This window comes from Salmo salar, chromosome 09 (assembly GCF_965601325.2).
Source record: "Salmo salar chromosome 09, fSalSal1, whole genome shotgun sequence".
Taxonomy (NCBI): Eukaryota; Metazoa; Chordata; class Actinopteri; order Salmoniformes; family Salmonidae; genus Salmo; species Salmo salar.
The window spans coordinates 62,739,427-62,767,377 of record NC_138299.1 but is presented as its reverse complement, the minus strand read 5'-3'; the positions used below and the strand labels follow the sequence as shown (position 1 = coordinate 62,767,377).

Below are 27,951 nucleotides of genomic sequence, written 5' to 3'. Positions count from 1 at the left end.
GAAAGTGACGTCATTGGTAGTGTTGCTAGCAGAATAGTAGTGCAGCTTCCTACATAGGGTCTTCATAAAAAAATAACCATGGCGGCCACTGAAATAGCTCGGCAAGCGGTGAGTACTATAATTAAGGAGGATTTTCTAGTTTTTTTTTTTGGCTAGGGCACCGTTATAGCTTGCTAAAATTATTCATTTTGATAAGTATTGGGTGAATTTAACTCAAACGGCATGGATAGATATCGGTGGAAAGCCCCACTCGCCATGGTTGTTGCACCGTTTTTTATAGGCTAACTCGATATCAAATTACCTCTATTACAACGTTATTATCGTAATGATACAATGCATCTAGATAAATATCGCTCATTACGTAACCGCATGATTTATTAAAATACTAATTATTGGGAACATTCGATAGTCTGCATTCTACACGCATGCGTTCGCTTTTATGGTTAACGTTGCGATCCAGTATCCTCATAATTTCGCTATTAAATCTGTATATACTTCACATTGATATGCTATTTAAGGATATTGTGACTATGTATTTTATTCTGGACATTTCAAATTTCATGCATATCCGCCGTCTATCGTGGGTTCGATTCTGTTAGTAAGTTAGCCTATCGCGTTGTTTCTGGTCCTGTCAGCCCCGTTACTTTATTTGCTGGGCGTTGTCTGACGTGCAACACGAATCATATAGGGTACAACTGAGTGGGAATGATTCATATTTGTGTATACTATACACCTAAATAATAACGATGGTAATGTGGATTCATCAAAAGGGGTTGAATTAATTTCAGAATGTGAGAGTCAGTAGGCTTGAAAAGTCACCGGGAGAAGGATTGGTAGTAGCCCGACGTCCGGCAGATGGCGATGTTGAGTCGTTTAGACCATCAATACCGGATCAAATATCGCCATCTTCCGGCCTTTGGGCTCGATTGGTAGGCTAACGTAAATCGCCTTTCCGTTTTGTGTGCCGTTAATTCAACCGAAATGTATCAATGAATGGACGAGAACAACAAGCATTATGTCATTGTGCAACGTAGATGTGTCTTTGATCCCAAGTAGGCCTTGGGTTTGGGAATGCTGCACATGTAGGCCAGCTGAGGAGTGTTTGTTTAGTCAAGAAAAACCATCTGTTTAACTAATAGCCTTTCAGCTGTTTCAACAGAATTCTAACTATACAATTGACAACTGTTTACCCCAGTCTGCTGAACTATTTTCAACCTCTCCCATTTTAACTGAGCGGATTTTGCAGTCTGCCTCAAAGCCACAATATATTTTCAAAACATTTAGGCTTTTTAGTGGTGGGGTTGCTTCAGTTAAGTCACTATTGAGGGCACTCTTGGCAGTTCCATGTAATCTAAATTCCTTGCATTCCTGCTCACATAACCATCCTGTGCAGTTCTAGAAGCAGAGAATGTGTGATGATGCAACTTCCTTCACGCACACACACATTTGTTTTACTGTCCTTGTGGGGACCAAACCCCAAAACCTAACCCCTAACCTTCATTTTAACCCAAACCCTAATTGTAACCCTAAGCCTACAGCCTTCTTCCTTGTGGGGACCGGTGAAATGTTCCTACTTGTCTGAATGTTCCTTGTTTTTACGATCCTTGTGCCAACTTCTGGTCCTTACAAGGATAGTAACACCAAAAACAGACACATATACAAACACATACACACATACACACACATTCATATCCATATTAGACCCTTATGAATTTAAGGCCAGGTCTGAAACAGGAGGATTCCATGCCCTCCTGTATCAAGTTGGGTCATTTGTTATGATACATTTATAACATAGAATTGTTACTCTCACACAAACATGCCATCGTTCTACTGTGCATGGTTTGTTTTCAACACCTGTACAGTCTGTACCTCTTAAAATGTGCTGTTTTACTTTCCATATATGGACATTGTGGTTTCAACGGTCTAGACTGTGCTGTATGCAAATATGTTAGCAGGAAACAGGAAGTGTATCACAGCTAGAGTACCAGAGAAATTAGCTGAGGAGTTATCTTCATAGAATACAATGGAATGTGTCTGGCAAAAAAAGCTGAATTGTAGCTTAAACCATAGAAGATTGTAGCTATGGTTAACACTTCAGTTTGTGCCTTAAAAACTGCACTACCAGTAGTTGTGGAAGTGAATGTTTGAAATGTCATATTTCAGTGTAGTCTGGTCCTGCATGAAATGTGTAAACTGAAGTGAAATAATAATATTATGGTCAGCCTAAGTTACGATAGCCTTAACCATACCACCCCTGTTTCATATGCATCTACCATTATACCCGGCGGTTAATGATTAATTACACATCTTTACTCAGTGTTTCTAATTTCAAAATCATTCTTTTGTCTTTAGGGAGAAGGTGCTCGTGCCGTCCCTCTAGCCGGCCATGTCGGCTTTGATAGCATGCCCGACCAGCTGGTCAACAAGTCTGTCAACCACGGCTTCTGCTTCAACATCCTCTGTGTCGGTGAGTGTGTCGTGCGTAAAACCTCCCTTTTCTTCTCCTCAAGGCAAAATGGGAGCCCTTCTCCGCCGCAATGTAGGCCTATGTCAGGCGTTTCCACTGCAGATGTAAACCCAATTCATTCTGTCTTTGACCCACTTTGGTTGCTTCTCACTGGTCAGCAGTCAACTCTGATTACCGTAGCTAATTCATCTTCAGTCAGTCAAGCTATTGTCTGGGACTTGGGGTAGAAATGAAGCCCCTAAAATGATTCCAGTCAAGTGTAATTCCGCGTCTCCCCCCAGTAATTTCAAAGCAATAGACAACAGACATGCATGTTTATTTCACTCCCTATATTAGTGTCTGTCTGTTACAGTATTTCAGAATTAAATTCGGATGCCCTAGGCCTCATTTTGAGCTGGTATATAACTTAGCTGAATGGTATTTGGGCATCATTGACAGATAGAGTTGTCATATAGATCTATTACGGTGAAATGGTCTGGTTATGCCTGTCGTCTTTTAGCCTTATTTTGATTTATATGTTTAAACCAAATGGTACATTTTGTAAATTTTGTTGAACGTAGGAAACAGAGAATACAATCCCCTCTCCATTTTTACACACTCTGAATTACTTGAAAGCTATCGGTGGCAATCAAAACATTCCAAAGCAATGCTAGAAGCCGAACGATCCTCTATTATTACAGCCTACTCTAAAGTCAGAGAAAGCAAAACAGTTGTAAACTGCACAGACCTACAGCTTAAAGCCCCAGAAATGCGATCCGGAGGCATGTGGTTGTGGTCTAAACAAAACAGCAAGAACTGAATCGAGAGCAAAAAAAAAAAAAATCAGCGGTAGTACAGCCCCATTTGGATTCATAACGACTGCAGTTTTTCTTCACGGAAGTTTGATTTTTAAAATGCTGGTACATTCAAATGTGAACCATTGGATGTCAGGGCCCAATCTTTAGCATGGGGTTCAGCATGGGCCCCTACCAAAGTGAGATGCTCATAGCTTAGTTCAGCGCTGAGAAGTTTCTATAAGGGTGATGAGAGACCTGAGGTGGACGCTCTCTCTCAGACACAGGCACTGTGCTGCTCCATACTATCCCCCTTTTACTATTTAGTGTGCACTGAGTGAAACCCTGATGCGCTGTGAATAGAAGACTACTACCGTTGGCAGTCCTCCGCGTGCTCCATGTGTATATGTGGGGTCAGATGAACATAAATAGGCCTGCATCCCAAATGGCACCCTATATAGCGCACTACTACTACTTTTGACCCAAAAGATTTTCTGGCACTGGGAGAGGAAGGCGGCTGACTCACTTGACTCTGATAGCTTTGAACAGTATGAGTTTGTCAGAACGCATCAGGACATCCGTGACTCAGACCCATGCTGCCCTTTTTTTTGCCATGGTCTGCTCCAGATATCAACCATAGTGAACATAGGATTAGCTTGTTGAAGCGCTGCCCTACTTACTCTTACAGGCACCCAAGATATTAGACGTTTCTTCGGCATATCTTTTTTATTCCATTGGAAAGCTCCTCTCCTGCCAAAAGAAGCAGAGAAGCCAGAGGGGTTCACACGGAAAATGTATGAAGCTGTGAAAAATGGGAAGTGTCCATATAATTAACATTCTGGTGGCATAGAGAGATCTGCTCTGCAGCCCCCAGTCCAGATTGTAGAACTGCAGTCTTTTCAACAGGGATGTACAGTACTTAAATACTGTCATGTACAGTATGCATGCACAGTATGTAATGTGCCTTTTAAGCCCACATTTATTCTGACAATGGCCCAATCTGGGATATTCTCTGCTGTTTAATGGTCATTTCCAATAATGATATACTGTAGCCTAAACCCATTGATTATTGAAGAATATAGCTTATAAATGCCCAATGAGCTTAGTACAACTGTCTCACACGAACTCAAACTCCAGATACAGAGTCCACAAATTGAAAGGACACAATAGTGAATTAACTGAAGGTGTGTGTTTTAGGGGAAACGGGCCTGGGCAAGTCCACTCTTATGGACACCCTGTTCAACACCAAGTTCGAGGGCGAGCCCACCCAGCACAACCAGCCGGGCGTGCAGCTCAAGTCCAACACATACGAGCTCCAAGAGAGCAACGTGCGCCTCAAGCTGACCGTGGTCAACACTGTGGGCTTCGGAGACCAGATTAACAAAGAGGACAGGTGAGAGACAATGACGTAGATCAACATGAATATAACGTGTGTGTGTGTGTGTATGACTTTGGTAAGAGAGCCCCAGGTTCCTCTTCATGTGTCTAAGAGATGTTTAGATTGTACAAGAACTTATGAGTCACATTCATTAGGCACAAAACAGAAGAAAACTGATGAATACGATCCTCATGTTTCTATACCACTACCAAGAATATGTTATCTTTCACGGCAGTGGTAGTTTGTGAATGTCACTCATTAATTGTGCATGCTTGAGATGCCCCCTATGAAGTGTGGACTTCAGGTCACCCCCTCTGGAGTCTGGTAGAACATTAGGTACCACTTATTCCACTTGTATTATCCCTCTCCCGTACCTTATTGAAACACAATAGAAATATCGATAGTCTGAGACTTGAGCCAGGAGTCTTCAGGGCTAAACCATACAGTGTTTTGTCCGTGGGAAAGGGAGGACTACTCTACCTGTCACTTTCTCCCCTGATGGAAACATTCTAGTCAACATGGGATCTAATTGTCTCCACTCTCTCGCCCTCCTGTCATGTGATCCTCATTCCTCGTCATGAGAGATCACAGAGAGAAAGGATGGATGATGTCATGTGAGCGCCAGGTTCACACTGCTTCACATCAGTATCAAATGGTGGATGGATGAATGTGAGCTAAGGGCTAGCAGTTAGCGCCATCCATCACAAAGATAAGGCCAGTTATATGAGCAGCCATTCGGCTAGCTTCTTATGAGGGGGAGTGGAGGTGGGAGGAGGTGTGTTGGAGGGCAGGGGTTAGACCTGTGTTTAATCAGAGGTTCCATCTCTCCTTCGTATGTGCGGTGCACCTTCCACTTCATTGGCGGTGGTATGCCTTTGATGCCTCTCCCTGATCCGTGAGCTCCCAAATATCTTCCACCACCAAGTTCTGCCTGATGACTCCCAGCTAATGAGACCCAGCTCAGCTGAATGAGGGATCAGCAGGTTCTTTATAGGGAGCTGAGCTGTACTCACTTAGCGAGCTAGCTACCTCCCACTGACTACACTCTGGGATTAAAGAACAAAAAGAACAAACTCTCACTTAAGAGATGCTTTACAACACCTTCTGATATAAGGTGGTGGAACTGTCTTCATTTTGAGTGAGACATTTTTAAAAAGGCAAAGGTATAGCTACCCTTGAATCCTTCATAGACAATAGTAAGATACTTTCTCTTTTTGGTGCTCCGCTGTCATAAACCTAGTTTCCTTATTACCTGTTTATCATGCGTTTATAACACATTAGTAACACTTATGTTTTTCTCTCCTCAGCTACAAGTCTATTGTTGAGTTTATCGACACCCAGTTCGAGGCCTATCTGCAGGAGGAGCTGAAAATCAAGCGCACGCTACATAGCTACCACGACACACGCATCCACGCCTGCCTGTACTTCATCGCGCCCACCGGACACTCCCTCAAGTCCCTGGACCTGGTAACTATGAAGAAACTGGACAGCAAGGTGAGCTGCAAAGCTAGCTAATTACACTATGATTCCAATGGGTCAATGGGTTCAATTCCTGCATGGGCCAGATATAGTAAACTAAGTTGGTCTATATGTGTCACTGTCAATGTTGGCTTTTCTGTAAGTCGCTTTGGCTCAAGATATCTGCTAAATTACCATATTACGCGATCCATTCATTGAACTCTGCTGATTTGAAGTGTCACGTGAAAAGCAGTCTCCCTAATATGATGGTAATCTCAGTTGAAGGGTCATATTTTTGTCATAGCTATTTATAAAATGCAGGTGGGAAAGAGAAAGTTCTCTAGCCTCAAGATGAGGGTGGCTCATAAACTCTTCCACACACTTTGCACGCTCACAGATGCGCTCCTGTCCTGTGACAGCGTCGATGTAGGTCAGCCTTGAAATGCAGGCCCTTGGTCGTCACGGTGACTGCTCACCCTGTTTTCCTAATGCCACCCCAAAAAGCCCTATTTGCATAGAGACTTCCTGGATTTCGGAGAAAGGGGCTCCTCAGTGTTTTTGCCAGAACAGCTGTACCCTACCCACCTCTCACAACAGTGTGATCTTTGATCCAGAGCAGAAGCCTCCCTGTGTATACATCACACGGCCCTTAGCATCAGCCAAGCATCATTGCTACTAGCGACTGTGAAGCCCTCAAAGGACTAGTGCTACTGGATGGCGTTTGAGTCCGGCCAAAACTGAGTGAAAAAAAAGTTGGTTGTGCAGGAGGAAGTGCAGTGTCTCTTGAGTTTATTCGCAACAAGTGGTGGTGGGTGGGTGTTTGATAAAGACCCCCCTGCCTCCTTGTGCTTCTCCAGTCCTGTGGGCTCCATTTAAAGCGGATATTTGGATCTACTGTATCTCTTCCCTCCCTCTCTCTTCATGTTCTGCTTCTGTTTGCACCAAACATGGGGGCTGGAGGAAGTGTTTCTTCTGAGTTAGCTGGATCAGTAGGCTCTCATCATTAACAATGTGTATGGAGAGCTCTTCACGAGATGGAGCATGCGTTGGAGGTTCACTACTACTACTCTCTCTCACTACTCTCTCTGGTAAATGCTTTTACTGCTCTGCGCTGCCAAAATTCTCTACTTTCGTTCCAAGCTCTGATTATGTCAGAAATGCACATAGATAAGCCCGAATCGAAAATGCACAAACATCCCTGAAGCTAGTAGAGACTAGAGGTGTACAGATATAAAAAGACAAGCTACATTTTTTTTGTTTTCGTATCCAGCTAGATGATATCCCTGCTTTTGACCAAGGCATCCAGAGAAACATTAGGAAGGGAGGGAAGACCCATATCTCAGGGTCTATTCATATCCTGTCTTGGCCAGATGTTTCCCCACTTGTCTCAGGAGGTTTAGCTAGCTAGCTGTGATGACCTGGCTGCATAGGAGATGCTCGCATGTAAATGTGATTTCAGTTTACATTTTTTTATATAAATTAGAAAACATTTCTAAAAACCTGTTTTTGCTTTGTCATTATTGGGTATTGTGTGTAGATAAATGAGGGGGGGGGGGGACTATTTAATCAATTTTAGAATAAGGCTGTAACGTAACAAAATGTGGAAAAAGTGATGGGGTCTTAATACTTTCTGAATGCACTGTATGTGCTTATTATAGAATCATCTTATTCCTATACTTAAAATAATTCTCAGTGGAGAAGCTCCATCAAAGGGCTTTTAGTCCAGGACTAGGCTTCATCTTTATCTGGGAAACCAACCATTAATGTGTGGAGCTGAGACAGGTTTTGTATGAAATATAATTATTCATGGCTTCTGTTGGGAAAGTAGACCCAATTTAAACAATTTAGTTTCAGTTGTTGTTTTGTCCTGGTGAAAGTATAGTGTTGTAAATTGCATTTGCCATGAGCCTCAAAGCCAATCTTTTATTTGGCTATATCCCAAAGTATAGGCATTATTTGCTTGCACCTTGTCATTGTGTCTTCAAAATAATTGTGATTCAGTATGTTTTTATCTTGATGCAAGTCCGTAAGGTATAACAAGATCTGTGTTATTTGTATGTATTTTGATGGATTGTTTTGTATACATGCAGCACACATAATTTCCTCATCAGCAGATAGCCTAATAACGTTTTAGAATCTAATTTAATCTCCTCAAATGAAAGGTCAACATCATCCCCATCATTGCCAAATCTGACGCTATCTCCAAGAGCGAGCTGACCAAGTTCAAGATCAAGATCACCAGTGAGCTGGTCAGCAACGGCGTTCAGATCTACCAGTTCCCCACCGACGACGAGACGGTGGCAGAGATCAACTCCACCATGAACGTAAGCTAACCCTTCTCTGATGCCGCTCATTTTAGTTCAGTAACATTTCAGCAAGTTTTATCAATACAGACTTAATAGTTATAGTTGAGAAGTATAAGTGTGACTGACAAGGTTTGATTAGGGAGAAATATCATATGATACGATACTTGATTGTCTGTTTTCATGGAAGATATTTTTGTGAGGACAGGCACATTTGGGCTCCCGAGTGGCGCAGTGGTCTTAGGCACGGCACCTCAGTGCAAGAGGCGTCACTGCAGTCCCTGGTTCGAGTCCAGGCTGGAGCACATCCGGCCGTGATTGGGAGTCCCATAGGGCGGCGCACAATTGGTCCACCGTCGTCCGGGTTTGGCTGGGCTAGGCCGTCATTGTAAATAAGAATTTGTTCTTAACTGATTTGCCTAGTTAAAAAAAATATATATATAATAATAATTAGAAAACAATATACATAGAATTTAGTGGACAAATACAGTAGATATGGTTGTGTATCTGTACCCCTCATGTGAGAATCCTTTCACTATGAGTTCTGGGTCATTTATTCAGTTAATTCTCAGAACACTAAAACAACATGCAGCACTAGAGCAGGATACGAGCACCATTTGTGTCCACACGGGGAGGGGACAGTGTAGGACAGTCAGCTAGCTCTCTGACAACAGGGCCAAATGAGCGGACAATGACGAGTGACAAGCGAATAGAGAATGCCAATGCTTCTGACTGAGCACTGAGCAGACCCCAACAGATTTGCGTTTGACAGTTAGCTCGAGGCTCTCGCCCTCTGTTCTTACGACGACGCTAACACTGGCAGAAAGGTAAACAACCCGACTGCAGTGAGAAGCACTCCCTGTCTATGAAAATGAGCTATTCTTGTTGGATGTAGGGAACGAACGTACAGTGCTGCTTGAAAGTATGTGTGAACCCCCCCCCCCCCGTGCAAGGGGAAGACTATAAAATCATCTCAAAAAGATTTGAGCTCCATCAGTCCACTGTTCTGCAAATCATTTACAAATGGAGAGCCTTTAACATGACAGCAACTCAGCCTAGAAGTGGACACCCTTCCAAAATATCCCCAAGAGCCACAAGAACAATAATACATCAGGTGAAGCAAACCCAGGTAAAAGCAAACCCAAACATAACATGTAGAGATGTGCAGACCTCCCTTGCTGCATCTCGGGTAACTGCATGCTTCAATAATAATAAGAACACTGAATCCAAATGCCATTCATGGGAGGGTTGCTAGGAAGAAGCCTCTGCAGAGAGCATCTGGACAAACCTGAAGGTTTCTGGAAGTCCATTCTCTGTACCGATGAGTCCAAAATGACCTTTTTGGTCACAATCAACACTGCTATGTTTGGAAAAAACCCAACACAGCCTACTACCAAAATAACCTTATCCCAGCAGTTAAGCATGGTGATGCGAATGTCAAGATCTGGGGCTGCTTTTCCTCCTCTGGACCTGGACGACTCCATCATTAAGGGAACCATGAATTCTGAGGTTCTTAAATTCTGAGATTCTTGAACAGAACGTCAGGCCATCAGTCAAGAAGCTAAAGCTGGGCCGAAAAGTGGGGTCTTCCAACAAGACAACAAATTTACCAAAGAATTTACCTAAATCCAATCGAGGTGCTGAAGCGGGCAGTTCATGCCAGACACTCCTCAAAACTCACTCAATTGGCTGAGTTCTGTAAGGAGTGAGCAAAAATCCCTCAAAATCAAATCAAAGTGTATTTGTCACGTGCGCCGAATACAACAGGTGTAGACCTTACAGTGAAATGCTTACTTACAGGCTCTAACCAACAGCGCAAAAAAGGTATTAGGTGAACAATAGGTAAGTAATTAAATAAAAACAACAGTAAAAAAAGACAGTGAAAAATAACAGTAGAGAGGCTATATACAGTAGCGAGGCTATAACATGTTTTTACTGCCTATAGGAGACGTTTACTCCAAGTTATCGCTGCTAATGGAGGTGCCACAAGCTATTGACTAAAGGGGTTCACATTTTTGCACACATCAAATTTGAGTTTCTGTTAAATAAACCACTTTTGTTAAATAATCAATGAAAATATATCCTTTTTTTGTTTCTGTCATTTACTTGCAATGTCTTTATTACGAATTGGGGTTTAGATAAGGATTTTATGTTTATTTTAATATTTTATAGCAAAATAATGACCAGCCCTGTAGGGTTCACATACTTTCAAGCAGCACTGTATATGATTTTGCCATTTTAGGCCTAACATGACATGTCAACGTGTAATTCAGTTTGTAACTGGTTCACTCTGCAATTGGTTGGCCTGTCAAGAGATATGCTCCAATTTATCCAAATCTAAACAAATAAATAATGGAGTTATGTAATAGAGTGAATCCTTTCTCCACTACGGCTCTGCAGGGCCATTTGCCGTTTGCCGTTGTGGGAAGCACGGAGGAAGTAAAGATCGGCAACAAGATGGTGAAAGCGCGGCAGTACCCCTGGGGAACGGTGCAGGGTAAGCTAGGTCACGTATCACAGAGGAAATGGTAGGGGGATCCTCCCGCCAACATTTCCCTCCCACTCATTCCGCCCTAACTTCCTAAACAACTGCATTCATACCGTCAAGAGGGAAGCCATCACTGCTGCTTATGTCATCTCATTCATGTTTGTCTATTTAACGCTACATAGCTCCACTCTTGCATAAATGTATAACCTATAGCAGCTGTTGCTTGAGTCATGTCACTTAGATGGGGGAAAAAAACGAATCCCATGTCAGAACTTTTTGAGGATTCTATGGATTTATTGATTTTTCTCACAAGTCAATAATGCTTGAAAAGTGGTAGATTGTGAAACCTGTGACAATTATCAGAGAAAGTTACTGACTTACCATAGGAATGTAAATGTGAAATGTCTCGTTATTTGGTTTCCTATGTTGTGCTCGTACATATGTCGGTTTAGGCTGTCTGTGGATACGTGGGGGGTTAGTATGAACTACACCTAGCCCTGTCCTCACATGGAACACAAATACAATAGTGCTGGCCCGATGCTGTCTCTGACGTTTTGCTCCACACTCTAGTCAGTTCACTCTATGGGGCGTGTGTGTCTGTGTGCGCGTGTGTGTGTGTTGTCGGCAGTGGAGAATGAGAACCACTGTGACTTTGTGAAGCTGCGGGAGATGCTGATCCGGGTAAACATGGAGGACCTGCGGGAGCAGACACACACGCGCCACTATGAGCTCTACCGCCGCTGCAAGCTGGAGGAGATGGGATTCAAGGACACGGACCCCGACTGCAAACCCTTCAGGTGCGGCTGTTTCCCTTCATATTTCCTCCTTATTTCCTGTTTTCTCTTTCCTCCCTACATCCTTCCGAGACTGCGTCACAATTCTCCACCCTGCACACTTCCTGTCATGGATGTAGCTCTTTACACTTGTACCTGTATTCGGGTTGAAAATGGCAGATTTGGATACTGATAAGCACCTAAATTGGAACGCAGTGGATGTACCGTAACATGCTATACATGATGTCAGAGCTCAGGGTCTCCACTTCACAGATCTGTGTGGGTTTTGACTGACAGCCTTTCTGAACTTGAGCACCGCACGCGACAAGAAGTTGCCCCCATCCCTCCTGATAATTGGGCGACTTTTGCTAATGTTTTGTTGTCTGAGTGAGTGAGGGAAAAGCTTTAAATTAAAGGACTCAAATGTATTTTGAAAGATGAGACATTGAGGAATATAATAAATACTGCTTTGATGTTATACAAGCAAGCAAAACACCCGTGAGTCCAAATGTGCACTCCACATTTCCATATCATAAAACCCATGTAATATATAGGATCACTATGTTAATCACTATGTTTGATGTACAGTTACAAGCATCTGAAAGCACTCATGATTCCATTCCATGCGCACCAAAATTACCATCTGCTTCTCTGAATTGCCTTGTGAAGCCTAACACTGTAAGATCGTATTCAGAATGGACAGTTTGCGATTTATAATGGACCATTTTTGGATTGTGTAAACAACAACAGTAATTGTGTAAAGGCGGGGCAGGGCTGTGTTCCAAACAAAACAACTACGAGTGTGCTTACTGTAGTTCCTCAGCGGCACAGCTAGGAGAGCTCAAAAAACTCTTCTTTGAGTCATAAAAGTGCATTGTTGAAATTACTTAGGAACTGTGCACGCTTTGAGAGGTGTGTGGCCGCTTGGAAACATTACTTAAATCTCTCACTCCAATCCGTGTCATTTTTTTGTCTTATGTTGCACCTACCCCAAATTTTCTAAGAATATTCTTATCAGAGTATTTTCAGATTTTGTTATCAACAAATGTGGCGAAAAGTACAGTAAATGTTAAATGCACATAAAATCAACAGGTGAATTGTTGTGTCCTCACTTTTTGTCTAATAATTTCCCCAGAATTTCCAAACTGTTCCCTTTTAATTGCCACCATGGTTATACATATGCGTTCCATATTTCTTCTGTAAGAAACATTTAAATGTAGCCCTATCCATATAGGCCAATTCCCACGAGTGAAAGGGGTTCTAACAATGGTTGAAACTTTGGAATCACTACTTTCCACTTCCTACCACCCCCTTAGTTAATCACAACCACTTTTTGCATTCTGATTTCAATTACAAATCAAATCAAATGTATTTATATAGCCCTTCGTACATCAGCTGATATCTCAAAGTGCTGTACAGAAACCCAGCCTAAAACCCCAAACAGCAAGCATTGCATGTGAAAGAAGCACGGTGGCTAGGAAAAACTCCCTAGGAAAAACTCCCTTGAAAGGCCAAAAACCTAGGAAGAAACCTAGAGAGGAACCAGGCTATGAGGGGTGGCCAGTCCTCTTCTGGCTGTGCCGGGTGGATATTATAACAGAACATGGTCAAGATGTTAAAATGTTCATAAATGACCAGCATGGTCAAATAATAATAATCATAGTAGTTGTCGAGGGTGCAACAAGCATGTCCGGTGAACAGGTCAGAACAGTTGAAACTGGAGCAGCAGCACGGCCAGGTGGACTGGGGACAGCAAGGAGTCATCATGCCAGGTAGTCCTGAGGCATGGTCCTAGGGCTCAGGTCCTCCGAGAGAAAGAAAGAAAGAGAGAAAGAGAGAATTAGAGAGAGCATATTTAAATTCACACAGGACACCGGATAAGACAAGAGAAATACTCCAGATGTAACAGACTGACCCTAGCCCCCCGACACATAAACTACTGCAGCATAAATACTGGAGGCTGAGACATTACAGTCTGATGTAATTCACTGTAATGTGAATGTAGGGACATAGTACTAACATACAGTACCTTCGGAAAGTATTCAGACCCCTTGACTTTTTCCACATTTTGTTATGTTACAGCCTTATTCTAAAATTGATTAAATAAAACCATTTATTCAGCAATCTACACACACACACACACACACACACACATAATGACGAAGCGAAACAGGTTTCCATTAATTTTAGCTAATATATTAAAAACAAAAAACAGATACCTTATTTACATAAGTATTGAGCTGAGGTGCATCCTGTTTCCATGGATCATCCTTGAGATGTTTCTACAACTTGATTGCAGTCCACCTGTGGTAAATTCAATTGTTTGGACATGATTTGGAAAGGCACACACCTGTCTATATACGGTCCCACAGTTGACAGTGCATGTCAGAGCAAAAACTAAGCCATGAGGTTGAAGGAATTGTCCTTAGAGCTCAGAGACAGGATTGTGTCGAGGCACAGATCTGGGGAAGGGTACCAAAACATTTCTGCTGCTTTTAAGGTCCCCAAGAACACAGTGGCTTCCATCATTCTTAAATGGAAGAAGTTTGGAAGCACCAAGACTCTTCTTAGAGCTGGCCTCCCGGCCAAACTGAGCAATCGGTCTGGTCAATCTGACTAGAGTTCCTCTGTGGAGATGGGAGAACCTTCCAGAAGGACAACCATCTCTGCAGCATTCCACCAATTAGGCCTTTATGGTAGAGTGGCCAGACGGAAGCCACTCCTCAGTAAAAGGCACATGACAGCCCGCTTGGAGTTTGCCAAAACGCACCTAAAGACTCTCAGACCATGAGAAACAAGATTCTCTGGTATGATGAAACAAAGATTGAACTCTTTGGCCTGAATGCCAAGGAAATGTGGCACCATCCCTACGGTGAAGCATGGTGGTGGTGGCAGCATCATGCTGTGGGGATGTTTTTCAGCACAAGGGACTGGGAGACTAGTCAGGGTCGAGAGAAATCCTTGATGAAAACCTGCTCCAATGCGCTCAGGACCTCAGACTGGGGCAAGCGTTCACCTTCCAACAGGACAACGACCCTAAGCACACAGCCAAGACAACGCAGGAGTGGCTTCGGGACAAGTCTCTGAATGTCCTTGAGTGGCCCAGCCAGAGACAGGACTTGAACCCGATTGAAAATCTCTGAAGAGGCCTGAAAATAGCTGTGCAGCAACACTCCCCATCCAACCTGACAGAGCTTGAGAGGATCTGCAGAGAAGAATGGAAGAAACTCCCCAAATACAGGTGTGCCAAGCTTGTAGCGTCATACCCAAGAAGACTCGAGGCTGAAATTGCTGCCAAAGGTGCTTCAACAAAGTACTGAGTAAAGGGTCTGAATACTTATGTAAATGTGATATTTCTGTTTTTTTTTAATGAATTAGCAAACATTTCAAAAAAAAAAAACCGTTTTTTGTTTGTCATTATGGGGTATTGTGTGTGGATTGATGAGGGGAAAATGGATTTTAATCAGTTTTAGTATAAGGCTGTAACCTAACAAAATGTGGAAAAGGTCAAGGGGTATGAATACTTTCCGAACGCACTGTATATGACTCATTAGTATGACTTCATTTCTGAATTTCCTCTTCCTGTGTGGACCCCAGTCTGCAGGAGACGTACGAGGCCAAGAGGAACGAGTTCATGGGTGACCTGCAGAAGAAGGAGGAGGAGATGAGGCAGATGTTCGTCCAAAGAGTCAAGGAAAAGGAAGCCGAACTGAAGGAGGCCGAGAAAGAGGTGCGTGTTTGTGTGTGTACAGGAATGTTTCTCCATTACCAATTAAATGCTTTAATTCTGCCACATCATCACCAATCCTACCAACCTCACAAGAACTAGGGTTACATGTGCCACATCTCTATTTGTACTCAAAGCTACAGTTATCACACCTTCTAAATGAGTTTCTAAGATGTGAGTTTTCTCCCTCGCCACACAGCTGCACGAGAAGTTTGACCGGCTCAAGAAGCTGCACCAGGATGAGAAGAAGAAGCTGGAGGACAAGAAGAAATCCCTGGATGACGAGCTCAACGGCTTCAAGCAGAAAAAGACGGCCGCCGAGCTCCTGCAGTCCCAGGCCCAGCAGGCAGGGGGCTCCACCACACTCAAGAGGGACAAGGAGAGGAAAAAGTAAGTATCTCTTTCCACGTTCAACTCCCTCCTCCTCACACAGCAGGTATAGGTGTTCAGGGTCATTTTCATTAGGCACCCAAACAGAAGATAACGTCACGAAACGGGGAGAGACTACCTTGACCTGTCAAATGAGAAACGCAAATTTTCATGTTCCATTGCGAAACGTTTTAACACGTTTTCTGTTGCGTGCCCTAATGAACACAACCCAGCTATCCTTGAGGATTCCTTAGGTATACTGGACCAGAGTTGTCTGGATGTTACAACCTGATCTAGGAGGATCAAAGAACAACTGGATAAATTGTCACTATAGTGTTTCCCCTGGATCGTTTTCCAGGTAGGGGGCAAAGGCCCCCAAATCAACATTTAGGGCCTCATTAACCAAAATGAGAGGTGTCCGCCCAAACAATAATACGGGAAACACTAGGTCATTAATTCTACTTAGAATAGATGCCATCTAAATATTTTTTTTTCTCAAAATAATGAGTAAATGTATTATTGTCCCTCCCTATCCCATGTATGCACAGTGGCAAGAAAAAGTATGTGAACCCTTTGGAAATACCTGGATTTCTGCATAAATTGGTAATAAAATGTTATCTGAGTCACAACAATAGACAAACACAGTCAGCTTAAACTAATAACACACAAACAATTATACGTTTTCATGTCTTTATTGAACGCACTGTGTAAACATTCACAGTGCAGGGTGGGAAAAGAATGTGAACCCTTAGATTTAATAACTGGTTGACCCTCCTTTGGCAGCAATAACCTCAACCAAACATTTTCTGTAGTTGCGGATCAGACCTGCACAACGGTCTGTACGGTCTTTACAAAACTGTTTCAGTTCAGCATTATTCTTGGGATGTCTGGTTTGAACCGCTCTCTTGAGGTCATGTCACAGCGTCTCAATCTGGTTGAGGTCAGGACTTTTGACTGGGCCACCACTCCAGAAGGTGTATTTTCTTCTTTTCAAGCCATTCTGTTGTTCATTTACTTCTGTGTTTTGGGTCGTTGTCATGTTGTATCACCCAACTTCTGTTGAGCTTCAGTTGGCGGACAGATAGCCTTACAGATGGCCTTTCCAGCTTTATGCAAGTCAACAGTTTTTAATCTTAGGTCTTCTGTTCGAGGCATGGGTCACATCAGACAATGCTTCTTGTGAATAGCAAACTCAAATTTTGTGAGTGTTTTTTATAGGTCAGGGCAGCTCTAACCAACATCTCCAATCTCATCTCATTGATTGGACTCCAGGTTAGCTGACTCCTGACTCCAATTAGCTTTTGGAGAAGTCATTAGCCTAGGGGTTCACATATTTTTTCCAACATACACTGTGAATGTTTAAATGATGTATTCATCATTTGTCTGTTTGTCTGTTGTTGTGACCTAGATGAAGATCAGATACAATTTTATGACCAATTTATGCAGAAATCCAGGTAATTCCAAAGTGTTCACATGCTTTTTCTTGCCACTGTACATCTGGTGATATAGAAGATGGACTAATCAAAATATAAATGTTGTATGCATGTGGACCACTTTACTGGTGCACGACACTGTACACTGTTGCATCAGCCGCACCTCAGGTATGAAGAGGCCTGGCACACACCACACGTAAACAAATGACAAAGTCATTGATCAAAGTTTTCATTTGCCTTATGTCGATGCATTTCTAGGAACTCTTTTCCTGACCACCACTTTGGCTTGTCCCATTAATGTCACCAAGCACTGAGTGGTTTCTCTCCCTAGTCTAATGGATTAGCGATAACCAACGTAGCTGGCTCTGATTACATTGAAATGGAGGAGCAATAGATGAATAGACGCTCCCTAAGGCTTAGTTTAGCAGTTTAGCAAGCGTTTGCTCTCATGCCTTCATAACTATGGTACAGAGGTGGACTTGCTATTTTTCTCCTCCAAAATGAACACACACATGCACCAGAGATTAGGATCGCTGTCACTTTACTAGGATTTTACATTGTTTTCTATTCACCTTTATTATACAGAGTACTGTAGCTAGTAATATCCTGAACCCTTCTCTGGACCTCAACGTCAACCAGATTCATCTAGATTAGATTTGGTATTACAGTAATCTGATTGTATTGACCCCAGGCTAGTGAGACTGCTGGTATAGGTCTATATCACATAGGAATGTTGGTTCAGTAATTGTGACGTTTTGTTTTACCTGTAGTATCGGGCTACAGTAGTAGGGCCGTGTTGACAGTTAGAGAGGTTGTTGTCGTGGGTCCCTACATGTTGGTAATCACTCCTGGTTGTTTATTCAAACTGATGCGAGCCCTGCCACCTGCCCTGTTAGAAAGGATGAAGACACTTGCACTGAGAAAGGTTATTTTTTTTAATTCTAAATTATTTTCTTTACAGTTCTTCTGTCATTTCTCTCTGCTATCTCTAAACTCTGTAGTTTTTCCTCCTCCCTTTCACTTAATGTTGCTGGGTTACTGATCAAAACATTATTGGCCAGTTTCCCGGACACAGATTAAGCATTGACCTGGACTAAAAAGCCTAGCTTAGTCTTGTCTCAGAAACCGGCCCTATGAATGCTAGTTAGTACTTCCTCATTTGCTAAACCTTTGGATCCCAAACTTGGCCTATCTATTTCCTTATCTTGTTCAAAACATAATCCTGTTGATAGCTTGGGCTACAAAACAATGTTTTATTCAGTCACCAAAGGACATGAGCATGGCATGCTTTAATGAGTGGTGTAGATGTGACATGGAGAATGTGTATGTGTTGCCGTGTTTAAGACCACTCGGAAACTCAGAAATGTCCAACTTGGAAACTTGTTGTAGAAAGATAAGGGCCGAGTTTCCCACTTGGAAAATATCTGAATCAATCAATAGAATGCTCTACACCCATAAAATATGTACATTTTAATTCCGAGGTTCCGAGTTGTCTTGAATGCACCATATGTCTCCCATGAGTCCATGTGTCACCTATGTTGCATCCATGCTGTTTTACAGTTAACTCCTCCCCCCACTTGCTGCATGCTGCATGAGACATCTTGTCCTGGTAAGGCTTGCTCACGCAACTGTTCCCCTGGTAACCAATGACAAAAAGCACATCTATTTAAATACAAAAAAAAAAAACAACATGTAAATCAAATGTCAGTTAAACTCATATTTGAACTTAAATGAGAAGGACAAGGAAGTCCTTAAATGTAATTACTTTTTAAAATGTATTTAAGTAACAGTATTTTAACTTTTAGTAGCTGTTAGAAATGCAGGCAACATCTGTACAGTAGGCCTACTTTCAAAACATATTAGTTTACATTTTATAGTAATCAGACCTGGGTTCAAATACATGTGTATTTGTTTATTTGGTATTTCAAATACTTTTGTCTGTGTATTTGAGTATTTTAAAATACATAGCCCAAAACAAATACTTTTATTTCAGTATTTGAATTATTTGTAAAAAAATATATAATAAAAATAGTCAACCAAATAGTTTTTGAGAGTATTTTCAAATACACTACATGACTAAAAGTATGTGGACAGCTTCTCGTTGAACATCTCATTCCAAAATCATGGGCCTTAATAGTTGGTCCAACCTTTGCTGCTATAACAGCCTCCACTCTTCTGGGATGGCTTTTCACTTGATGTTGGAACATTGATGGTGGGACTTGCTTCCATTCAGCAACAAGAGCATTAGTGAGCTCGGGCACTGATGTTGGGCGATTAGACCTGGCTCACAGTCGCCGTTCCAATTCAGCCCAAAGGTTTTCGATGGGGTTGAGGTCAGGGCTCTGTGCAGGCCAGTAAAGATCTCGAAACCATTTCTGTAAGGACCTGATTTTGTGCACGGGGGCATTGTCATGCTAAAACAGGAAAGATGTCTAACTTTAATAAATAAAGATCTTTAGGGTTACGGTATATTTTGGAGTGTTATACATTTTCATAACCAATGTGGGATGGCAGTATCAAACTGTTGCCACAAAGTTGGATGCACAGAATTGTCTAGAATGTCACTGTAGCGTTAAGATTTCCCTTCACTGGAACTAACGAGCCTAGCCCGAACCATGAAAAACAGCCCCAGACCATTGTTCCTCCTCCACCAAACTTTACAGTTTATTTATTTTTATTTTTCCTTTATTTGACTAGGCAAGTCAGTTAAGAACAAATTCTTATTTACAATGACAGCCTAGGACCAGTTAACTGCCTTGTTCAGAGCAGAATTACAGATTTGTACCTTGTTAGCTCAGGGATTCGATCTAGCAACCTTTTGGTTACTGGCCCAACGCTCTAACCACTAGGCTACATGCCGCCCCACAGCTGGCACTATGCATTGGGGCAGGTAGCGTTCTCCTGGCATCCGCCAAACCCACATTCGTCTGACGGACTGCCAGATGGTGACACATGATTCATCACTCCAGAGAATGCATTTCCACTGCTCCAGAGTCCAATGGCGGCGAGCTTTACACCACTCCAGCCAGCGCTTGGAATTGCACATGGTGACCTTAGGCTTGGACTCCACGGCTGCTCGGCCATGGAAACCCATTTCATGACACTCCCGACGAACAGTTCTTGTGCTGACATTGCTTCCAGAGGCAGTTTGGAACTCGGTAGTGAGTGTTGCAAGTTTGGCGGAGGAGGAATAATGGTCTGGGGTTGTTTTTCATGGTTCGGCTTGCCCCCTTAATTCCAGCGAAGGGAAATCTTAATGCTGCAGCATACAATAACATTCTGTGCTCCCAATTTTGTGGCAACAGTTTCGGGAAGGCCCTTTCCTGTTTCCGCATGACAATTCCCCCCCTGAACAAAGCAAGGTCCATACAGAATTGGTTTGTTGAGATCGGTGTGGAAGACCTTGACTGGCCTGCACAGAGCCCTGACCTCAACCCCATCAAACACATTTGAGATGAATTGGAACGCCGACTGCGAGCCAGGCCTAATCGCCCAACATCAGTGCCTGACCTCGCAAATGCTCTTGTTGCTGAATGGAAGCAAGTCCCACCAGAAATGTTCCAACATCTAGTGGAAAGCCTTCCCAGAACAGTGGAGGCTGTTATAGCAGTAAAGGTTGGACCAACTCCATATTAATGCCCATGATTGTGGAATGAGATGTTCAACGAGCAGGTGTCCACGTACTTTTAGTCATGTATTGTACATTAAAATATTCAACTTTTCTTTTCAAATAAAATATATCTGAATACTTATTCGAATGTATTTGAGATATTTAAAACAGTATTTGAAATCAGGTCTGATACTAATTCAATACAACAAATCTTTGTAACAAATCCTATGACATTTGTGTTCGTACATTTTATTAATGTCTGTATCCACCCACGGCTTAGCTGAAGATGACATCACTGCTGCAGAAGTGGGTCATATCCTGTGGTAGGCTGTGCCTGTGCCAGCCTCTAAAAGAGTTTGAAATTAAATCAGCAAGTTTATTAGCCTCTGTCTGATGTGCTGACCCATCTGCCCTCTGAAACCACAACAATCTGCTTTTGTGGTCCGGCCCTGCCTACACACTACACAAAGAGCATTCAGAGCCCAGCAGAAACTGCAGGATCGCACTAGTGCGCCGTTCCGCCTTAGAGCCAAGTCTTGTGTATGGGGATTTTTTTATAGCATTTTTTTCTTGATCCTTCAGTTATTTGATGCCTAGCTCTTTGATGATTCCATTTTTTTGTTAAATGAGAGCTACACTTTTTGTACAGATTCAGCCATAGAGGGTGGGAAAGGAAGACATCTGTCTTGCGATCCGTAAACTGCTGCTCCTGGGCTGGCTCATCTTCCAAGACTTTAGTTAAATGTGATGAAAAACAGCGTGCGGTCTCAGCGTTGCTGTGTCACTGGACAACGTTCACAGGAAATGAGCAGTGTGAAATGAACAGACAATCAACCATAGAGAGACACTGCATTTTTCTAAGGCCCTGTATGAGCAACTTCAGAATGGATCGGTGAACTTTATAATAGTCAATTCAGGATAAATGATCTAGTTTGTAATAATCATGTATCCCTCCCTAGTTAATCTCGGAAACAGAAATGTTGCTAGATAGCAACGTTTATATTTATTTATTTACACTAGACGATTTACCATGGTTAACATTTACATCTGTGTTAGTCCATTAAGTAAGTAGCCTTACACAAGGCCTGGATGGTTAATAGGAGCAGGAGCCTATCTCCTGTGACTGTAGCGTGAGGCAGCTTGACGTACAAGCAGACCCCCTGGACAGGACGCTAGTTTATCGCAGGGCCTTACCTCCAATATATCTCCTTAATGCTGAGTGTCAAGCAGAGACGTATCGGGTCCCATTTTTACAGTCCTAGGTATGACTCGGACGGGAACTCCAAACCTTCTAATCTCAGGGTGGAAGCTCTTACCACAAGGCCACTGAGTTGGTGTGTTAGCTCTTTAGCATACCAAATAAACGTTCTTTCAACATATACTCTAAATCTCCCCACCTCCATACACTCATAAGTCTTATTAACAGTAACAACCTTAACACATGTTCCTTCCGACATTACATTTGACCAATAACATGAATGATTCTGTCATTTGATTAAAAAGTATGTCTACTAGTGTTGTTAACGCGTAATGGTCCTTCTCTCTATTTCCAGTTCAGGATTCCTGTAGAAAAGTGCTTCCTCCCTCAGCCAGCTGTGAATGAGTTTTCACCCCATCCTTGGCAGTGCCATGCTGTTCTCTGTGCCCTCCTGTCCTCCTCCTTTCCCCCCATTCCAACCCCCACACATGCCCCTGCTCTGAGGAAGAATCCAGCCATTACTGTGAATGGGAATCCTTGACTCGAATGCATGCTTGTTTTTTACGTTTTTTACAAGCCATCATTCTGCGTTTGCCTGATGTTTTTTTTTTTATGTTGGAAGGTAGACATTCTTTTTTTGTTGTTAGCCTGTTCCGCATGACTGAGTGTGCTTTTAACTTTAACATGCGCAACTACTGTTTTGACGGGCAGGAGTTTGTGGAGGCTAAGGTGAAACGCACATCAGCTATGGTCTGACCAATCGAGTGGTGTGTGTGTGTGGCATGTAATCCGTGCTCATTGCATATACTTGGCAGGGGCAACATATTCACGTCCATGTTTCATACTACCACTATTCTACTCACTCCAGCGGTATCCTAAACCACTCCAGTAGTTTTAGATAATGAAGATGTGCACTGACATCGTATTGGCACACAATGCACAATTATTGAAAATGAAGACAAAATCGTAGTATGTTTTAAATGAGGGCATGTTGTCCACCGCCCATCAAGAGAGTAGCCTGGTCCCAGATCTGTTGGTGCTTTTTGCCTACTCCAAACATTGCATGACTATCAGTGACAGTTAGTTGGCATAGCGCAAACAAACTGGCGCTGAGGCTATCAAGACAGTGAGTGTTACTAGTGAACCGCTGATGTTATTTCATCTCAGCCTGGTGCATGTGAAGATATTCGTGCTTGTCATCTCTTTGCCATACCTCATTGTTTATAATATACTTTATGTTATCTGCATACTTGTTAGCTTTTGACATTTTACACAAATATGATTTTGTATATTTCTAGTGCAATTGTGACTTTTTGATATATATATATATATATATATATATATATATATATATATATATATATATATATATATTATATATGTGTGTATATATATAAAAGCACATTTTAAACAAATAACAAAAATGTAGGGATCAGTATTACACTTGTATCAGTGTTACACAAAAATACTTCATATCCAAAGGAAATAAAGCGTGAATTTTACCAAATATTTCAACTGTGGCCACGATTATTGTGTATGAAATGCATAATGAAGCAGTATTTTAAACGTACAGTATGTGAGTGGGTTCTGCAAATGTGAGGATACAAGGGTTTCACATAGATTCTGATTACAGTTGAAAACACTTGGTTTGGTCTAGATACTTAACTCCTTCAAGGGCTTTGAGATATCACGCCATTGTTATTGTCAAAACAACTCTCCTTACAGAGGAAAATTGTCTGCAAACCTGAATTCGTAGGGCTGGATTCTAACTTGGACTTTCTTATTAATCATGCCTTGGAAGTCAATAGAACACGCATGAGCATTTAAGTTAGGTGCATAAATGGCAAGTTAGTATTCAGCACTGTTTTTGTCTGAACAGAGCCAGTAGTCGTTCTCCATTCCTCCTAGAGAAACAGGATTGGAACATTCCTTTGTTTCGCAGATGAGTGTGAGCGCCAATGAGATTGTTGGTTTTTATTTTCAACTCCACTTCCTTCACATCTGTATCTTGAGGACAGGATGTTGTTTATCAGAAAAATATTTCTAAGAACCCCCACACCACTTTCCACAAATATGTCTGTGTCCTTGCTCAATATAACCCACATGCCTTTGTATGATGACACAGGTCAGACAGTTGGTCTGATGAGTCAAATGTCCACAGATATAGGTATTTCGTTTTCGTCTAAATGTATTGAAATGAGTCGCTTACGTACTTACACATTCTTGTATAGTGGTGTAGTAGGTATGGTTTACAACTTCTCACAATCCCTTCTCAAATTGCTCTTTGTCTCAATGTCTCTGGGGAACTGTTGTCCTAAGCTCTATGGGTTGGCAGGGTGTGCCTTAGTGTGTGGTCATTCATACATACTGTGCTTTAGTTCCCCTGCTCACTGCTCTGTGTGTATTTACCTTTCCTTTGCAGTAATCCCTGGCTCTGCACTGAGTAGGTGCTTCCACCCTCAAGCTTTGCTAAGGGACCAGGCTTTGTGGGTAGCGGGTACCCCAAGGCTGAGGAGAGGCATTGTGAACCCACCCTTCTGGGTTAAAAAAAAACAAACATTCATCTGCTTTATGTATTAACAAAAGGATACCCCTATCTGTATTTCATTGCTGCTCTATGTGCTCACTCTGTGGCTAAATCTGTCTTTTGCATATGGTTATGCTTTTTTGTCATGTCGTGTTCTTGCTGTGCTGACTGACTAATATCACCATTTGCTTTTTGCTTCTGTAGGGATAGATATTTTCTGGACTGTTTTTGTTGTGCACTTCTTGGTAGTTTTTACATCATTATTAGGTTTAAGATTGTCTGTTTGATTTATTAACTGACACTGAATACCTTTTTTTGTATTTACAGAGGACATAATATCTGCTGCAAGCAGTTCTCATAAGCAATTTATTCAATGTTTTAAATCTGTATTATGCTCAAAGTGAATTGGTCAGCTCAAGTACTGTAGTATTGTATTATATGAGTAGTTTTTTTTAGCTTACCACACAGACATTGCATTTGTAACAGAGTTAGTGTCATTTGAAGTACAGTAGCAACTATACATGCGTTAGGAAAACCCAAATACGTACTGTCTTCCTTCCCAAAATGTCAGTAATCCTTCTGATAGGCACTGTTGCTCTCCCTGGCTGCTTGGGCATCTCTTGTAACCTTGCATTTGTCTCCTTTCTCTCTAGCTTCTTTTAATCTGTCTTGGCCACCTGTCTGAAGAGGGGATTGCAGCTTCAACAAGAACTAAGCACCCATTTCCTCTTCCTGTCTTTTCTCACTGCATCAACCTTTTTTAACTTCCATCTCATCTGCTTTGTTGAACATGGCCGTATGTGGACTTCACATGGTATTTTTTGGATAGTTTACCTTTTGCCACCTAATCAAGGTACACTTTGGCAAGTGGGAGTCCTTCACTGATAATATTTTTGCAGATCTGTCTTGGTGTATGAGTGAACAAAGCTTTGTTCAGGTGCTCAGGTAGGATTCTAAACAGTTGTTCAAGAGAAAAACATTAAACAAATAGTTTCATCATACCATATGTGGCAGAGCCAAGGCTCTGGATGAATTTATATTTTGCATAAAACTATCAGAACTTAATTGACAGTACATTTTAAGAAAGTCTTTATGTAATAATGTTCAATCATATATTCAGTCCATTTTGAGAAGGACTCTGTTTTGAAATAACCATTACTATTCCAAATAGCCTATTAATGTGCTCATCACTCAAAAGGGGTTATGATTTTTTTTATTTAACTAGGCAAGTCAGTTAAGAACAAATGTTTATTTACAATGACGGCCTACCCCGGCCATAGCCTAACCCGGACGATGCTGGGCCAATTGTGCGCCGCCCTATGTGACTCCCAGTCACGGCCAATTGTGATACAGCCTGGAATTGAACCAGGGTCTGTAGTGACACCTCTAGCACTGAGATGCAGGGCCTTAGACTGATGCACCACTCGGGAGCCCCTATGAATACAAATAGCACAACCCAGATCTCAATAAAGCACTGATAAACCCGACATATTCAATTGGTGATTGATAGTGTGACGTCTTGCGTGTGAGTAGTAGAAACTTTTGTCAATACGGATTTAAAAACCATAGGACAATTGCGATCCAAATAAATACAGTATTCTTTGTTCACTGCATCGGTTGTTTCATTGGAACTTAGAAGAGCCAAAGACATGTTCATGTCAAGCACTTATTTAGTGAAAACACCTTTTCCATGCTGAAATACCATGTAGGTCACATTTAATGCCCTTTACGCATTGTGCTTTAACTACCATCAGTCTATTCCGTATTTTGCATGTCTTATGCTCTTTTTTTTATTTCATCACCTCTGTGATCTTGACCTTATGCTCCCCATTGTACTTTCTCCCCTAACAGTTCCGTTTTGCACTCTTTCACATTTGATGCTCTATTGTTTGGACCAGTTTTATCTTGTTTATTACTAGTTGTTATGTGCAGTTATACCCCTCTCCACAATTTCCGGCACCCATATTGCCAAATATTACAATGAGATGGAGTTGAATTCTAGATACAGATAGATACTCATGCATTTGTATAATTTATAAGGATATATTTTGTGTATGGAAGTGGAGACCTGTTTATGAAATATGACCTTTGGACGTGACTCTTCTCTCTGTGTAAAGTTACATTTTGGTTATAAGAAATTGTCATACATTTTACTAGCATCTGCCATAATCACCCCTCCTAGTCAATTACCTGTCCACACCACAAATTAATGATAAAATATGTGATTGTAGTTTGATTCCATTTATGTAAATTTTCAATAAAATTATGATGATAAAGTGTGTATTTGTTTTTTATGCCAAATGACTTAGTTGTGCAAATAATAAACATTGAGGACAGGTTATAGAGTATATTCACTTATTAAAATGAACCCACATTTTTTTGTGCACTATAAAAGTGAAGAGGAAGACTGCCCCCTTCTGGTTAATGGGGGGAGGGGGTAAAACCTATGATTTTTCAAAAAATATTAGCCACATAAATGCCACATAAAACAATTTCTAAGATTTTACTGAGTTACAGTTCATATAAGGAAATCAGTCTATTGAAATAAATTCATCAGGCCCTAATCTATGGATTTCACATGACTGGGAATACAGATATGCATCTGTTGGTCACAGATACCTTAAAAGAAATGTTGGGGTGTCGATCAGAAAACCAGTCAGTATCTGGTGTGACCACCATGCCTCATCTTTCGCATAGAGTTGATCGGGCTGTTGATGGCCTCTTCAATGGCTGTGCGAAGTTTCTGGATATTGGCAGGAACTGGAACAAGCTGTCACACACGTCGATCCAGAGCATCCCAAACATTCTCAATGGGTGACATGTCTGGTGAGTATGCAGGCCATGGAAGAACTATGACATTTTCAGCTTCCAGGAATTGTGTACAGATCCTTGCGACATGGGGCTGTGCATTATCATGCTGAAACATGCTACAATAACAAATGATGATCAATAACATCAAAGGCTGTACTGAATTCTAACATTACAGCTCCAACTATCATCTTATTATATGAATGGCACGACAATGGGCCTCAGGATCTCGTCACGGTATCTCTGCGCATTCAAATTGACATCAATAAAATGCAGTTGTGTTCTTGTGTTCGTTGTCTGTAGCTTATGCCTGCCCATACCATAACCCCACCGCCACCATGGGGCATTCGATGTGTTCACGTTGACAATCAGCAAACCACTCGCCCACACGACGCAATACACGTGGTCTGCGGTTGTGAGGCCAGTTGGACATACTGTCAAATTCTCTAAAACGATGGCAGCAGCTTATGGTAAAGAAATTAACTTTACATTTTCTGGCAACAGCTCTGGTGGACATTCGACATTGTGTTGTGTAACAAAACTGCACATTTTAGAGTGGCCTTTCATTGTCCCCAGCATAAGGTGCAATTTGTTTATGGTCACACTATTTAATGAGCTTCTTGATATGCCACACCCGTC

At 41.9% G+C, this 27,951-nt stretch overlaps 1 protein-coding gene across 4 annotated transcripts; it reads left to right on the top strand.

Moving 5' to 3' along the window:
• Positions 1-8: 8 nt before the first annotated feature.
• Positions 9-26,780, top strand: LOC106611514 (septin-6). 4 transcript variants are annotated; one of them, XM_014211795.3, is made up of 11 exons: positions 9-108; positions 2,353-2,467; positions 4,438-4,633; positions 5,926-6,112; positions 8,239-8,400; positions 10,780-10,876; positions 11,496-11,664; positions 15,238-15,370; positions 15,567-15,757; positions 18,730-18,778; positions 22,333-23,486. In XM_014211795.3, the coding sequence occupies exons 1-10, from the start codon at positions 79-81 to the stop codon at positions 18,731-18,733; spliced, it is 1,284 nt and encodes a 427-aa protein (XP_014067270.1). In that variant the 5' UTR covers positions 9-78; the 3' UTR covers positions 18,734-18,778; positions 22,333-23,486. The 4 variants fall into 4 exon arrangements, with proteins under 4 accessions (XP_014067270.1, XP_014067269.1, XP_014067267.1 ...); XM_014211794.3 differs by lacking the exons at positions 18,730-18,778; positions 22,333-23,486 and adding an exon at positions 25,158-26,780; XM_014211792.3 differs by lacking the exons at positions 18,730-18,778; positions 22,333-23,486 and adding an exon at positions 24,400-26,780.
• The last annotated feature ends 1,171 nt before the right edge of the window (positions 26,781-27,951 follow it).